This window comes from Opisthorchis viverrini, assembly GCF_000715545.1.
Source record: "Opisthorchis viverrini unplaced genomic scaffold opera_v5_26, whole genome shotgun sequence".
In the NCBI taxonomy this organism is placed as follows: Eukaryota; Metazoa; Platyhelminthes; class Trematoda; order Opisthorchiida; family Opisthorchiidae; genus Opisthorchis; species Opisthorchis viverrini.
Window position 1 is genome coordinate 1,511,889 of NW_008751683.1, and position 17,947 is coordinate 1,529,835.

Sequence of the window (17,947 nt, forward strand, 5' to 3'; positions counted from 1 at the left end):
TGCATTCAAGCAAACTGGGAGATAGCAGTGAACGGAAAATTGCGTTCATTGAAAATTTTATGACCACGCTTTCAAGAACCGACCTGTGATATTAATGCGTAGATATCCATTTGAGTACCAGAATCCCTCTGTAATGTCATCCGTCTCGTAAGCCAAAATAATTCACAAATTCCGTGAATCCACCAACCTGGGTTCATTACTTGAGAGGCCACATAATCGACACTGTGAATTGAGTGATTATAGCAAGTACCAGCTCTGTTTCTTCTAACTGGACGACATAGCTTCCTACTCCAAACCGTAAGATCTCGATGTTGAACCGATTTGAGCTTCATGTGATACGTACTGTGGATCACATCGATGTGAACAGGACATCCATGAAGCGTTGTTCAGCGAAGGCTGACTTTGGGTATATAATAAGATTTAGGTTATCATTTGATAACACCCCCAACCTACTAATAAACTTGAAGTGAACAAACGCAGTATTCATGCTTCTAATGGGTACAAATAAAAAAATCTGTATGATTTTCAATGCACACTGACGCATCTGTAGCATAAAGTTTTCTTTGCACGCCGTGTGGTAAGTGACCATTCCTTTCACAACTATCCAGAAGATGCTGGACCTGATTAGTTTTGATAAGCATGTGCCACCTCATCTGTGTGCGGATATATTCAAATGGGTTTCACACTGGTTCGCGTTTATCAGTGACATTTTGTATATGCAATCTAAATGTATGTTGCCAGAGTAACCGCTCGCCTCTTGTGCATTCGTGGAAGTAGTCTAGGCTGCATTCCAACTACACACTACGGCAATGTACAAGCTGTTTATGTATGAACTACCCACATATATGTGGTCCCAAAAATTTCAGTGAATGAAATTTGTTACAGCTGTTTGTTCCACTTGTTGTGTGAAGTATGCGTACTATACATCTACGTAGACCGCAACGATCGTTAGAATGGATAGTGAGGGAGACCTGACGAGTTAAATTGTGGCATAAGAGAAATGGTCACATAGTGTATATAATATACATATATAATGTTTAATCAGTATTGACTTTGACTGAAGTGAGAGCTTCTTGTTCGGCTTTCTGACCCCAACTTTTTGTCCAAAAAGCAACGGTTTATGGGTTGATTTCGCGTTGAATGCGCTTCCAAAGTGAAAAGAACAAAGCAGACTAGACTGGTGCTTAGAAACAGTTGGGAAATACAACAAACATACAGAAGATGAATGTCAGTGGTGGCCACCGACGTCAATGACGCGTCAATGTCAAAACCGTTCATGTTCCACCCTGGAATGCAAATAGGAGATAGGGCGGGTGACCCAAAATCACATGGCTTGTGACAGTAAATCTACGCTTGCTAATACGCTACCACTCATAATCGTTTGAGAAGGCGAACGCACCGCAGAATTAGTTGCATAAAGCAGTCCCTGATCACCAAAATCAAAGACAAATTCGTGCTTTTTTATCATAGTATTCAGATTTTTAGCCGAAATAAGATGGAGCATGCGTTGGTTGACCCATATCCCTATGGCATTTTTGAGTGTTTTACCGTATTCACCAGGGACTTCCGGCAAATCGACGATTGAAGCGGTTCGTGGGGAATAGGACAGATGCGCATCACCGCTATTCATAGAAAACACAGGGTTTGCAAACATAACTGTCTGCTATGAAACCCTGGGTCATACTCTCCTTGTTTATGGCTCTTCAAACATTTTCTTCATGAGTGTCTGAATGTTTGTTTGTTGCCTATAGAGCATTACTCAGTTCGTAGTATTCTGCACAACTCAGTGTTGAATTTCCTCTCCAGAACGCAGTAAGAAAATAAATTGACTGGATAGAACAGCGTATAACGTGTAAGTAATGGGCACCGAATTAAGCCATCTAGTTGGTCAATGATAAGCCTGATAAACTATAAACTGTGCACATAAATGCAGTGAGGTTTCGATCAGACAAGAACCTGAGGAACTCTGCTCAACTTTCGAACCAGTGTTTGAAATCATTCGTACGTGCCAACTTACCCTTATTAAGACTGACACAGGTTAGTTTCACGTACTGCCCATGTTTGACGATCTACTGTAATGTCAGCGCGGATAGAAACCTCAAAATGGAATAATGAACCAAAATTCGTATTTTCAAACCGTGTATGGTGCTTTAAAGGCCTTGATGTTACCATATATACCCGATATATTTTTTAATCATTATACCCAGAAGCCACCTGGGTTGCTGTAATGGTCAGAAATTAGTCCACGCTGTATTCAAATTGCGCTTTCTTACTTGATCTAACTACACATGAGTTATCGTTAAATGTATTTGTCTTATCCAAGAAGCCTAATTAATTTATTAGTTAATTAAATTAATATCAAAGGAAAAAAGCAATGCATCTTCAGGCCTTTGTGCAGATTCGCACGGTTGGAATAAGAATGCGATTTTTGAGATTCATTCATAGACTGGGGAGGGAAAGGTGAAATAGTGAAAGGAATTTCCCTTTAAATGAAATGTTTCGTTTACGAAAAGTACCCAGTAGTTTGTACAAGCTTTCAAGAGGAAGATTCATGAGCCAAAATATTTTTGGAACATCTGATCTGGCGGTTGTGACTGTTAATCGACCAACAACTTCCTAGTTAGTTGAAATTTACTACCAGCGTTGCTGTCTATTTGTCGCGACTTCAAAGTTCCCCATTCAACAAATTGTCTTTTGACAAAAGAGTAAAATTCTATATTCTATAATTCTATATTCTATAATATTCTACAATTGACTTGAAACAAAAGTAGAGCTATTTAAAAGTCTGCATGATCGCTGTGATATCCTGTTTAAGCGCACCTCGTGTGCAGCCGGGTTTGGGTTCAAGTCAAGGACTCCCCGGTCAACAAGTTCACACCTTAACCAATCGGGCACTTCATTTTCAGTGATTTTCACATTTACAATACATTTATTATGATGAAAAAAGCTTCTGTGCTTTTTCCGTTATAGTGATAGAAAATGCTGTTCTTGAAAAAAAATTTTATTGAAAATCCTTTCGATACAGCGAAAAATGAATACCTAATGTCGGTAGACAGACCTTTCCTGTGTTACAGTTTAAAACAAAACGGCGACATAAGCACGCAGTTGCGCCCCTCGCAAATGTTATTTATCAGAAACAATGGCTGACGATAACACATACATTGTCATTTAAAATGCCCTGCTTAAAAACCTATCTCAAAAGAAGCGTCCTTTGTCTAAATGGAGAGGCAGGCTTGGAGTGGACTAACGTATATTACGCAGCTTCTCGACAAAAATTTCTGTGGCTTAAGAACAGTGATAGCTTAGTTCATTTGCGCCTCCAGAATCAATGTGCCACTTCAATTATACTTAACCAATTAGCTTTTTATATACTGGCCTGAAGGTAATTCTCTTCTCTCTGCTCACTACTCAATGAGTTAAGCTTTGTTGTGTGTTGTTGTTGTTGTAACTTGCCGATTCTATGTGTTGCAACTAAACATTAAATCCGAATCAGGTGAGTTGGCCGGGAATGAAACATAAAAGTATCGTTGTCAAGTAGTAGCGCGTTTCCTTATGAATGGCACAATATAGCACATTATTCACTGGTGAGAAATAATCTCCTTGGCGAAAGGTACCAATTGATTCATGCATAGTGAAAGGGATTTGTACTGCACTCATTAGAGATTTTCGTTACCATTAGTATTAAAGTGTTCCATATATGCCCTTATTTGGAATTAAAGGCGTGGAGACCAAAACTCTGGAGCGAATCAATGTACGCAATAAAACACTCGTAGAATCAAGTTGACTAAAAAGTACTTGTCACCCTGGATTGCGAATAGCACAGTTTATGTGCAATACTTTTGGAGGAATGCAGGGTGTTGTCATATCGGTCCGCCAAGCCAGGCGATCAAAACCGGCCATATGGTTGCCTGAAACAATCACGTCGCTATGAAAAAAAGATGATTTCTATGAGAGAAAAATTTGCGAGATAAGACTTGGGCGGTCAACAAGCAACGAGCAATCAACCACCGGTGAGATTTCCCAAATGGCCCGATTTGGTGCACACTGAGAGATTAGAAAAAACAGTGGAATTCTAATGTTGCTTCCGTGAGAGAAATTCAGCAAAAAGCAACTCCTGTTGGTAATAGGCAAAATTAATAATTCTACACTGTGTTAAATTTATGCACAGAAAAGTCTATTAAGAAGAATAATGTGCTTCTTGGGGGAAGAACAAGACGGTGAAAGGAATAGCAAGCTTTCTAAATATATAAGAACTAAGTGTATCAGTATCTTCCAATTAACATCCGCATAGTGAAACTTCGAACCTGTCATTTTATCCCGGAATTTGGTGAATAGTTTCGAAAACCAGGTCTTTTCTACCTAGTCAACAGAGCTTCTATACAAGAGAGAGATAAATTGGTAATTGATCAGGTGGCTGTTGATCTGTTCGCCGAGCTTGGCAATTGATTTGCAAACGTTTCGTCACCATTCGAGGAGATAAATGACAATAATACAGTAGGAAACACTTTTCCTAAGGAGGCATTGGGTGAACAAATTCCATTTGATCAATTTACCTAGCAAGTTCTGAGGATATCGTCAATTTCAATGGGGATCGGAAAAAGTCAATGCAAAAAGTATACATAAAAGACACACTGGGAACCATTTACACTACAAGACTCTGTTAGCCTAAACTATTCGAATTTATTTTACCTTGTCCGGACGGGTAAAATAATCATCTATCATTGGCGAATGACCAGAGTAAGATCCACATCGATAGCGTTTTGTCTATTGGTCTGAATAACAGGTTGCCAGCCAATCAGCAAGTGCACGTTACGGACAATTTTCGGCCCACACTGAGTGGACGAGTAAACAAAGCGTCTCAGATACATGCTACAAAGATGTCCAGATAATCGATCCATTGGGTCGACCAAATTTATGTGATGGACGTTTGAAGTCGTGCCAAATTTCAATGTCACATATGGAGCTAATTGAATCTAAACAACAGGCGCTGGTTGCAGCTGCACTTGAAGCCCAGGCGAACGCCTATTGCCCAATAAGCCACTTCCCTGTTGGAGCAGCAGTTCTAACGACAAAAGGGGAAATATATGCTGGATGCAATGTGGAAAATGCAGTTCTGCCATGCGGATGGTGTGCAGAAGTGAGCGCTGTGGCCGCTGCTGTATCCAGTGGCCATCGGCGATTTATTGCTTACGCAGTTACGACGGATACAGAGGAGACTATCAGTCCTTGTGGGCGGTGTCGACAAGTGATGGCCGAATTTGCTTGTCCTAATGCTCCAATCTTCATGCGGAACAAAAACGGGATGGTGAGGGAGATGGAACTCTCTGCTCTGCTTCCCATGTCATTCAGTTTGCAGAACTTGCCAGCTCTTAAATTGTGATTTTCCAACAAGACTGCCTCGTGGAAACAATCTGTGTAGAATACAACTGTCCATTTGTACCGCACCGCTTGTAAAGTGGCTACAAAATAAAACACTCCATTTTAGACTTTTCTGATGTGGATAACTATTTCCAATAAAGTTCCAAATAACCAAATAGGTGTGGATTCCGTTCCTCAGGACACAGTCACTTTTTGGGAGTATTACAATACTTTGTTTAAGTTCAGCCCAGTTGGTGCACGATATTTTGATGAATACTCAACACGTTTCACATGACAGAGACGAACGCATCCTCGTGGGCCTCCCTTGAGTAACCTATTTTGGACTCTCGACAAGAAGTAGAAAATATCGTCACACAGTGATGCAGCGAAGGTACAAATACATTGGGATTCCGTCAACTCAATCGAATTTGAGAGCGGGTTTATTTTTGCAACAACATTTTCCTAGTCGGCTGAGATTGTTTATTTTGTAAGATGATGTCAATTTGCACGCAAGGGCAAGGGTTAAAAAAACATAATACAATGTAGATTTTTGATATTAGAAAATGATGAACAAGACGACGCGAATTTCATGTTTACCCTTAAGTGGTTCTGGTATCATAAAAACGATTCTTCAGATTCCTCGGGTTAAAATTCAAGAATTTCACTGGTTTATCAAAGTGGCTTTGAAAGTTTTGACCTCGTATTTGAAGTTTGGTCACGTGCTACTGCCTCTGAAAACTTGCCGAGCGGTGCTATTCGCGACCAAAATCAATGGTATTTTCATGTCTCAGCCCTAAATCGAAGCTATACGTTTTATCAACAAAATATTCTTACAATGCGGTCATAGCTCGTATTGTACGAGCACAAGCTACCAGCATATTCTCTACGGAACAGTGAACAGTTGTATAAAGATGACGCCGATCTTTGGAGTAGATTACCGAAATCGGCTGATGATAGTTGCTGCTAACCAAATTTGGTGGAATCGCGCAAAAATGATAACAAGGTGGCAGAATTAAGCAAATAAATACGCCTGTCATTAAGATGTCAGATGAATTAAGAAGGAAAATGTGTCCTGTGAGGTTATTTCTTATGGCATCCTTGATAATGTTCACCACAATAAACGGATAATTTTTACTTTGGTATAAACTCCTAAAGTATGACAATATTCAGAGATCAAACACGATCCAAATTGTAAGAAATTCAAATTAGTGTACATTTTTTCTCCTAATAACAATATCATAACAATACCATTACGTACGTAATGGAATGGTTTCTCATTTGTTTAAACCTGTCTCACAGGAAGAACGCCACCTCGTCAAGTATCCTTACATAAGGATAGGATAAGATAGGATGGAAAAATTAGCATCGGGCATGTTTCGAAACTGAAGCCACACGTTTGGAATCCTGGCTTGGGCGTTCCCGTCTCACACAGAACCATTACATAAACGGACAGTCGTGACATTATACGCATTATAGTGATGAACTATCCAGGGGCAACTGAAAGTCCATACTGGTTCAGTCCAGCTTGTAAAGAATTGCCTCCATTTAGCCAGTTTAGCCTAGGCTTACGGACTTACTGTTCCTTGTTTCGAATGGGCCGAATGGTGAAAGCGACTCGCGATAGACCTATAGCTGACAACAGCCATAACCAGAAATCGTTTGGATGACAGGGTGGCGAATGACAAGCGAAATTCAGGTTCAACTTATGCGTTCTTCTGTCTTCAATAGCAAACTCCGCACTTTCCATTATCTTTAGATTCCCAGATGACCATATAGTCTAGAGGTTGCCAGGCCTCTTGCATACCTGTTTCAAGGTTTACTTGTTGTTGCAAGAAACACGCATATGATCAGACAGGTAATATCCTATGTTTGGCCACTCAAGGTACCTTGTTCTTAAGATGCTAAACACTTGCATGGGAGGTGAGCTTATTTACTCACTTTCAGCATTGGCATGTTAACCACAGTTAGCCAAAATTCTGGTGATGAAATTACTGGAAGCGCTTGTGTTTTCAGATGAATAATCACAAAGTTGGCCAGCTGTTTACTTATTATGGAATGTGTACGATATAGTTCATTCAGGACTTTCTTATCACTTTGAGGACTACGGTATCACACTGCACTTTTAACCCTGATCAAAATGTAGTGATAACCTAGAGAGGGAGCATAGTCAATTCATTTCGATGGCCTGTCCAAGTGTACTTAAATACTTTTCAACCAGCTTAATTGAAGGGTGCTTTTCGCCCTTATCGTTGGATTTCCACAGACCTTTGGTTGTCGAATGGGTCACATTTTGCATTTTTTTTATGTTGTTTGGTAGACTGTGTGGATTTGCCAAATACCAAATATCGCACTCCTTGATTAAATCATCTGGACCCTAAATTAGTAAGATTCACGACACCTAGAAACACTTGTCCGTCTGCGAGTAGCCCGTTCGGAGACAGCGTGCCTTAGATAATACTGACTCTCTGGGAGGGGGACAACGTTTGGTTGGTTACTTGATACTCCCCTAAAGAGAGTTTGTACATTTTGTTCTGGAAAGAATGTTGTCTGCCCTCAGGTATTTTCAGTTAATACGTTCACTATCTGATCCTGCACTCTTTTTCCTATCCTGCGCACTGAGTTGAACTCGACTGAGAGGAAAACGTGTCAGCAGTGGGTGTGCCATAAATGATCGACAGAAGTAATTCAAGGAGAATATTATTTCGTTTGTGAGGATTAGTTATTCAGGACATCCATGATTCACACCACCGGTGGCGCAAGCGAGCATTATTAACTGAAGCCTTTGAAATACCCTGGCGAGTAGTCCGAGGAGACCTCCTTTCCATCCAGTATTCCAGATACTTTAGCACTACCTCTTAAACAGCAACTCAGTTGTATAAATTGCAGATAAATGGAGAGGTGACGGTAGAGGGTTCCGTGATTTTACCACACCTCCATTGCTTGACGGATAAATCACTCTCTGGCGAATGCGCGTTTGATGGGTTCAGACATGCATGCTATGATTCAGTGCTGATCAGTGCGCGGACATATGTTTCAGTGTATGCAATCGTATGCATGGGCGTACGCAAATGCGTACACACATCCATACGCGACTATATTTGTATGCATATGTACTTGTATTTGCATTTGCACGTGGATACTTTTATGCATACATTTATGTGCATTTACGGTCAATCTGGAAGTTGTGAGAACAATTTTGGTCAGTTTTGTTTACGGCAAAATAGGAGAAAATATCCCCCAGAAATCTCACTGAGTTTACAAGATTAACAGAGTAAGCTTGAAATGACCTAGCACGAGTGAAACTATAGCCACTGCATTGCGTGCTCTCAGGTCATGCTGTTGTGAGATGTGAAACAGAACTTGGCCGCTGCTTTTTTTAAATTGATACTATGGAACACACATATATGCGGCACTCAGTACAATACATGCACTTGGTTTATAGTCGAGTTTCTCATATTTCTGTGAGTTTTCGGTTGGTTTTAGCCTAACGTCGCGGTGATTTGTACTAATCCTAACTGTTAGCATCTCAGGTGGATTGTCCTTTTTATCTAGGGACCGTAAGACTGTTCATGCACTTGATCCGATGCCTTCGAATTGGTGTCTTTCTTATAGCTGAAAGCGAGTCTTGCACGTGAAATATGTTGATAAAAAGAATGCCGGAAACAAGTTTGGCCACTGGAGATCTTTCCCCGTGATTGGTCGTCTCACATACATTTTGGCTGAAATGACATGTACATCAGAAAACGCCGAACCAGTCAGGAGTGGCAGTATGTAACGCAGATGCGTGTATTTAACAGAGAATTTTGCACTAGTTTAACCAGTTTTGATCTGCAGACCATTCTATTCCCTACAGTTAGTGTAATCGTGACGCAATCATTGTGACTCAGGTACTAATACATACTTTTGCACGTAGATATGTCCAATAATGCAAGCTTTATGCGACTAAAACGTCGAAATTTGGTAGTGCCTTAGGCAGGTCGCACTAAATGTACTCCCTAATTCCCTCAAAAAGAGCGCAAAAATGCAAATTTCCGCGTCCTCCTTGTTACGGTTTAAAAAACAAAGCCTGACAAATGCTACTCTTCAAGAAATAACAACAACGAAGCAAAGTTAGGTTAGTTGCTACAAGAAATCAACGCAACTATTTTCAAGGTGCCGACAAGGGTTACAAACTTGCATTGTTTATGATGTCAGAAGCGAATTTCAATGTAGCTGAAGGGCCACGTCTAAAAGGCAACTGTGAATCTTGTTCCCCCAAGTACCAAGTAGCTAAACAGATTCAAAGGTTTGGCCATCGATGCCTTCGCAGTACAACCAAGCTTAGCCGGCTGAATTGAATTGAATTGAATTTATCCGTAAGCGAGCATTCGACGAAGTAGCAGACTAATTGTAGCATCAAATAGAGCTTATCGGTATAAGGTATTTGGGGCGAGTACAGGTCATTCCCGACTGCGGCCCGTTTACAACTCCATACTGCTACTATGAAAGACATGCGCAGACAGACCGCGATACTGAGTGTTTTGGGATCTTGCACTCTGCTGCTCTGGGGTTGCATGATTCAGCTCGAAATTATGAGAAACGCTAGAGGACATGCCACTTAATCGCTCTTAATGATCAATTCGCCATTACCTACCAGCCACTTGTACAGTTGACCTTTGCCCGTCGTGGTGTGATGGACAAACGTGGACTTCGGTTCTCAAAGGACAGCTGGTCAGTCCCAATTTTGGGCGCTTCAATGCCTTGACCTCGTTGCTGTTTAAAGTTATGGGAAACTTGTCCTTACTTGCTTTCCGTAGGAACATACGGGCATTAGTAATATTTTGACGCCCTAATATTTTATTTCAACTACTAACCCTGCTTTCATTCTAACAGCTGTGTGGTAGTTATTATTGGTATATGGTTGTTCGTGACGTTGAGGGAGGTGTTGGAAGTTTTAGATTATTTCAGTATAAATCTTAGAAGAAAGAATATTTTCAGGCAGAACGAAATGGGACCATTTATCGAATCTTGTCTCCCTTCTTGTAAATGTCCAACGTCCCTTGATTTCGTACTTACACAGTTACAGCCAGACGTTTCTGAATTGCAAAAGTTAGAACTGATTGTGAGTGAGTTTGTGAGTGCTCCTTGGTGATATCATTCAACACATCATTCATCTTGTTGGGTTCTTTAAAATCCTGATTGTTACCTGAGCGCTGGTCCAATTATTTGGCTAGCAATTGCTATAACTGAGACCTAGTCTGTGCTGTCAAGTATAGAAGATCGGTTCTGCTGCATGTCAGTCTGGTCAGATCGATGGAAAACTACCTTGCTCATCCAAAGCCTAATTTGTAATCCAAGAATCTGTTTGCAGACATGGAAGTGGGGCCGCATTCGCGAAACAAACTTGTAGGTGTGTCATGGAAGTTGCTACTTTTTATAGTATCTTGGCAAAGATAACAATCTACATGTGGAAGACTATCTCTTGAAAGGCCTAGGTGTACCGTAACGCTGAGGAGTAGAGAACCACGATCTCCCAACAAAGGTTTGATAACCGTTCGACCGGGCTCGGCTGTTCAGTAATTTGATATATTTGCATCGAGACGGGATATACAGCCACTCCGCTCAATCAATCAAGTCGTATCACGTGGTTACGAGAAGACTGGCTCCTAAGATGGCGACTTCTCAGAAGGACGTCTCATACCTACGTGTCAATACCTATTTCATAGAGCCTAACACTTTAAATGATGGTACCAGAATAGAATCTTAGACATTTTGCGCTGAATGGCATAAATTAACGACCCACCTGAACTACCTGTAGAGAATACTGCGTGGAATTCAACATCCCTGATGCAAAGCAATTAGGTGTTTTCGTAGGTCAGCTGGTATGGTACCCGTCGAGTAAGTGGGATTTCGGTGTTTTCATACCACCTACAAATATATTTTTTCGACTTCTGTTTTTGCATGCTTGATATCATGGTGCTAATATTGTCCTGCTCTGAAGATAGACCAGAAATTATACGCTAAGCTGAGCGGTGTGGTACGTGAACGTCATTTATGTCAGCAAAATCACATCTCATCTATGGTATACGCAAGTCCTTGTAGATCCCACTTTGCTGACCATACAACCACTGTTTTTTGAAGCAAGTCTGTTATTTCAAAAATGTATCAAACAATAGAATCCGAATTATTTACCGATTATCGCTGAATATACCTCGTACCTTCAGCTCCTGGAAGGCTAGTCATAAAGCGCTGCTAAATTTCTAATGTTTTACTGAACAAACCAACAGAGGTTGTGTTATGGAATAATGACACGTGAGTTAACACATGAATTCCAACAAGTAGCAATGGGTTATCGAAATTTATCGGCAAAGGATTGGTGCAGGTCGTTCCGTATCCACAGAACACTACTGGGTATTTACAGAGACAATGCCACATGCAATATCATTTTGCCTGGCTAGAATCAAGGAGATTCCAGAAGTGAAAGTCTGCGTTGAAGACAAAACAGTCGGTGATAGACAATCAGCTATGACCATCGAAACAAATAGCTGGCTAGCGAACGAAACACCTGATGCGAAAAGATGAGACAAGGAGTGAATTTAAGATGACCAGCGTACAGTATGGATTTGGCGCCCTTTGAACCCTACCTCTCAAGCTTAATGCAAGACTATCCTCAGGGAGGAATTCTTAGGAAGACCGAACAATGGAATTGGGTATAGCACCACACATCGGGATGCTTTCTCAGATAATTGTATAGTTTGTTTGGACGTTCGTGCAGCTGTCCTGCCGCAATATTTAACTGGTCGATTAGGGCTTTTTTTGATGCAATGTGATTTACGTAAAGTAACTCAAAAGGAAGTATGGTGTGGGGAATCCCCGTGCTAAGTCGGGTCTCCAGAAAGAACAGTCTCTGAAAGTTCATGGAAGCGTCCTTCGCACATTCGAACAATTGGGTAATGTATGTTTAAAAGGAATCCATTGCAACAACGTTCGATCTGGAATTTGAGCTTTTTATCATGTTACGTTGTAAGCCGGTTTAAGACCCGAAAGTTCTGGTTTAGCATTGCTTTCAACATATGACTCGGCACAGATTGTGAACTCTTACGATGCTACTCCATAGGCTTTCGAGACACTAAGTTTAACTTATAGATCCCATATTTAGGTCAGGACAATCCGTTTATAAGCAATAAATATGATGATGTATGTTCACATCCGGGGTGATCCGATCATGATAATTCATGATTTGATATCACGACTGAGACTTCTCAATAAGTAAGAATATTAGAGCAAAACTACTACTACAGTTGTCCAAGACAACCTATCGCATGAACAAAATGCATACATATTTGTTTGCTAATTTCTGTCGGCTATCATACACTAGGTGTCAGCTATGCTTCTCTTATACTCATGGCAGTTGTTACTATTGTTTTGCGCAAACAAATCTTGCATGAATTGTTCATACACGCAGGTCATTTACAGTAGCCGATAAGCTGGACTTTTAGGAATGCGACAGGTTAGCAGGCATGTGCACAGTGATATACCTGCAAACTAATGGCCTGAACTTCGTGAAATTAAGTTAAAAACTGAAGCCTGTAGGGCGATGAAAGTACTAAATGTTGAGATAGTGCGATTCACTCGTCTATTTTCTTCCGATCGTTGTGTTAGTGGACAAACTCCGGTAACATTTGCACAGCGCTTTACTAAGGACTGTCCGTTGTTGCCCCATAACCAGCAAGTATGATGAATGCTGCCAGTCAAGAATATGTGAATATGTTTTGTGAATATGTGCGAATGATTATTATGTGTGAATATTATGTGAATATTATTATTATTATGTGAATATTACGTGCGCCTTCGTGACCAGTAGAGCTATAATAGGTGGCACTGAGCAACATTCGCTGTCTCTCATGCCAGGTTGGCTACTGGTTAGAAGCCCGGGCAACACAGTCACCTGGCCCTGCCGTTTGAAAGTTTGAACTTTCGTCACGACTTGTCTCATAAAAGTGAAAAACTTACTTGCATTTTCCGTCAAACACCACTGCCTTGCAGTGAGGATCTTGAGCCAGATGCTTTGATATGGAATTCTAATCGTCCACTGAAATAGTTCTCGGTGCTCTGGCAGTATCCCAGAAAACGCACAACTACGGTGCACACACCTAACATACGGCAATGAGGCATCAGTGGCGAAATCTGTAATATGCTCTTGATGATGACGATGCCGGTCTTTCGATGATAAACGACTGGCCGTCATCAGTGTTCAGTGTTACGTAATCATGTCCGGCCATGCTCATGTCTGACACTACAGCTGAATGTTGCTTTGTTCGCTGAGCTAGGCAGCTTGAGTGCCAACAACGCACCGCTACATTCTCTAAAAACGCACTGGTGTCACCTCGATTAGTAATGAAAAGTTTTTAATCAAGTTGCCCAGCACAGCGAACAAACCAACGGACACTTATGGTAACTGAGCTACCAACATTTTCCTCTATAGAAAACAGCTGAATGTGTAGGATCAGTTGGCTTCAATCTTTTGGTTATAAACCGGATCTGGATTCTTCCACATGGACCAAGATTCTGCTAACCACAGCCTGCCTATAGTAAAACAACTGCGTAGATATCTGGTGTTTTGAACTGGGTGCACCGGAAAATTCGATCTGGGTACTAGCTACCAGTCTTGGTTTATGTGTATCCAGATCTAAAGGTGCTATATCATCTCAGGAGTTAGAATAATCTGCTACTATGCTGACTGTAATATTAGTTCTTTATGGTTTATCCTTGTCAGAAATTCCAAAGGAAACTAGATAATTGGAGGACACAGATCCGTCATAATATGTCGAACATATTAGGAGTTGACCTGGATGCACAGACTGACTGTTAAAGCCTGATGTCAGTATATTAGGGTGTTTTCTCCAAACGACCGGAGTTTCCATGAGCATGTAAACAGCAGTTATGCGGGCACAAGTCCGCAACCGGTCAAATAAATCTCTTATTTACAGAACCACACATTTGTCAGCATATCACGGTTCAATGAATTTTACGGACGAGCTCGCCCTCAAACTTCTGCTCGCCAGCATTTCGGACATACCATATACTACTGCTACACCTACCCCATTAGGAATGATTGTTCACATGATTGTATTGATTATTGGCTTGTTAGCAACCTATACAGGCATGCTGAGTTATGAGTATCGACTGACATATTTCGATATAAGAGATACTTTCAAAACCTATGTCTGTACGTGAAACAATTTCTCAGAAAATAAAATTAAACAAAAAATATTGACTTTCGGTACTATACGCTCTGTGACTTTGCTCATATTGTCGCTCCTTAAAAGCCATAGCGTCGTTTCATACTGGACCATTCGACAGAACCCTGCATAAAATCTCAAGGTCGGCTGACGACTGGGTTGGTTTTTGAGCAATCAAGCGCGGGTCATGGGTTCGTACCAAAATATTCAAAGGATGAATTCCGAAGATAGCAACTTGGAAGCAATATTGGGCATTTGTGATCAGCACACAGAGCATCGTTACATTTTAGATGTACCCTTTGACTAAGCAGGATTTTCTAACTTGCTACTGTTATAACACTTCACACAGAATCATTTTGCTGGACAATCGAAAACTAAATTTTGAGATGTTCATGGATCTGAGCCCTCAGAAACCAGCAGAGATGCACACATGTGGTACTACTTTTTGGCTTCCAGAGCATTGGGCAAAATACCCTTCACTACGTTGACTGCTGTCTCCCTACCTAACCCATGGCTTTATACCAGACACAAGGACCCCTTGATTGTGCGTGCACTCATTTATAACTACTCAAGTTAGTTCGAAGTAGTCATTAAAATTTGACATAACACACGCCGCTGGGTTCCTGAAAAAGTCCCAGGACCGAATACTATCTCGCCCTTCTTATGGCTGATCAGGCAGGCGAGATCCTCGAAGGTCCAAGTCCGTATTTGTTCCGTAAACGTTGTCTCGTACGTTGGCGGATAAATACAGTCATCTGCAAATTACGTCAGTGCCACACGGAACCTCAATTGTATCTCAAGTCCAGGATATTCGTCAAATGATGGTGTTTAAAAAGCCGCCTAGCGTTTCAGTTCGCATGATATTCGGGTTGCCAAGAAACTGGGGGAAAAGGTATTATGAATCATAAGTATCTTGCCGGGCGGAACGCAATATGACTTTTGTCGTACATTTGGTTAGCGGACACATAGAGGTGCAGCTGCAATTCACCTGACTCGTCCATTACCAATAACTTCACATTCACATGAGAATAGTTCACCACTCATTCCTCATGTCGTCTGCGTACACCTGGAATAAAAATGTATAAGGAATAAGGTATACATCCGGAAATATTCAGAAATACACGACTAGAACTATGAACTAGCTGCATTCAAATACACTGATATCGCCAGATTGGGGAAAATTCCTTCGAATAAAAACAAGGCCGGATGGAAAAATGCATATGATATTCCAGTATTGCACATCTGTGCGCCGAAATTGCAGAGACGTATTACAGCATAACAGTATTTTCGAAAATATGTGAACATTTAATATGACCAAAAAATTCTGGTAACTGCCCTCGATTGACCCGCACCAGCTACAGTCTTTACCAAGTTAATTCACAGAGAAAGGCTTGTTACCTCGCTTCAATCAATCAAAATTTCCAAAGCAAGCACTCGCAAAGCTCAAAAGTCAGCAGCAATTTCATTTTCTCAATACATACATCGAGTTTTGAACTGATTTTGGTATTGTTATGTTGTTATGCTTAAGTGGAAATGTGTAAAATGACGTGTGACATAAATTGCGATGGGTTTGTTTATTGGAAATTCAACGGGGCTCACATTTCCATGTTCTTTGCAGCTTGTTAGTAATCTGGTAACTTACAGCCAAGTTGGCATTGGGCAACGCAGCCTCCGCAGGGAGACCACCTTTGTGATGCGGTATAACCGCTGTTGAAGTATCTTTCTTCAATGTTGACGAAAAAAATGTTTACAAGGAGAATGCAATGAATCGTGATATCATGCTATGCAGCATGCAGCACACGAACCAACTGCTAGAATTCAAGTCAAGCAGGACCATAGGGCTCAAATACCACACAGTGTGCTGTGACTGCAACCGCTTCTCTGTCTGTGAATCATCGAAACGACAAATAACCCGCATGCATGGGGGTACTCCTCTTCTCCTGCATTCCAACCCAAGCTGAAACTGATATCAAAACTGAAGTCACACGAGGTCACTGCTACCTGTACTGACTTCGCTGTACTGCATGGTCACTTGCAGCCATGTTGAAAAATAGTAAAAGCCAGATTCGACGTGTGACGGAAGGACAGCTACTCTGGCAATCCAACATAGACTTCTACCGGGAAGGTTTGATTTTAAGTGATTGACAAAGGGTTTGCAATTGACAGCTGATTGAGGGCGATGGGACACACAACTCTTAAAGGCGAAACAGAGAATAAAGGTCCAACTGCACTCGGCTTGTTATAAATTTGCTTCAAAATTATCGCTCAGTGAGTTTCGGATATGGGCGCTTGTGCAAAATGTGGCGTACTGAGTGGGGCTTAAGTAAAGTTCTGAATACATTTTCGGAACCGTTTTCTAGGTCCGGTGACTCTTAGCGAATGATTATGTTCCACCTAGAAATTATAATATAATTGAATACAAACTTCATCACGTGTTGTGCACGTGAGAGGTCCGAACAATTCAGTGGTGAATGGGGACAGAAAGAAAATGACACATTAATCTCTCCTGCAGTATGGCACTTCCGACATGGCAGGGATTTCCGCTGTAAAAAATTGCTTTTAGAGCGGACTTATCGTATGAAAGAACCACTTCTTACTGGTAGTATAACGGAGGACACTGTACAGGAGTGCACACTCTCTTGAACTGCAGATAGGCTTCTCCAAGTTTACGTTGCGGACATTAAAAATATGCCTGAATGGAGCACGACAACGTTTTTGTCTGTGAAAATTTCATGACATGTAGGAGGTTGGTCACAGCAACATTTCCCCATAAATCTCTTTTGAACAGTTGTCTCCCTGTCCCAGTTACCCTATTATGGTACATCGTTGAGGAGTAGCACTCACTTTCTCATTTGCACACATGTTATATTAGCCAAGTCACTGATACTGAAAACCAAACGGATAACAGTGAACGGGTGATATTTTTGGACCTGTTTTCCGTCCTTAAAAGTACAGTGAAATTGTATGAGGCACCGACGTTTTGCACTGTAAGGTGTGGGAAATTATGCGATACCCGGTAATACATCAAAGGTAATTTTTTTTATTGTCCGCCAATGTAGACATCGGATGACATTTATCAACCAGAAGAACGGGAAATACCGCTTCTTTACGTGCATTCTCAAGTACACGAAAGTAGTAGGAGAACGTGCAAGGCAGCATGGGCAAAGTCTAGTGGAAGTGGTGCAGGGGAGCATCACCTTTCATGTGTATCAGCGGGAGTTTAATTTCAAAGGTAGTTACTCGGATAATTTGAAGGGAATGGTTAAAACCATGAGTTTCTTTCGGATTTTCATACTTCTTTTCAAGGGAGATTGGGCATGTTTTATTCCAGGAGATGACGTCTCATAATAACAGTGTAAACGTGTTGG

At 41.1% G+C, this 17,947-nt stretch overlaps 1 protein-coding gene across 1 annotated transcript; it reads left to right on the top strand.

Moving 5' to 3' along the window:
• Positions 1 to 4,927: 4,927 nt before the first annotated feature.
• T265_02284 (hypothetical protein) lies at positions 4,928 to 5,380 on the top strand (the record flags this gene model as incomplete). Its single annotated transcript, XM_009166488.1, has 1 exon — positions 4,928 to 5,380. One exon carries the CDS (start codon positions 4,949 to 4,951, stop codon positions 5,378 to 5,380), a length of 432 nt encoding a protein of 143 aa, XP_009164752.1.
• Positions 5,381 to 17,947: the final 12,567 nt, after the last annotated feature.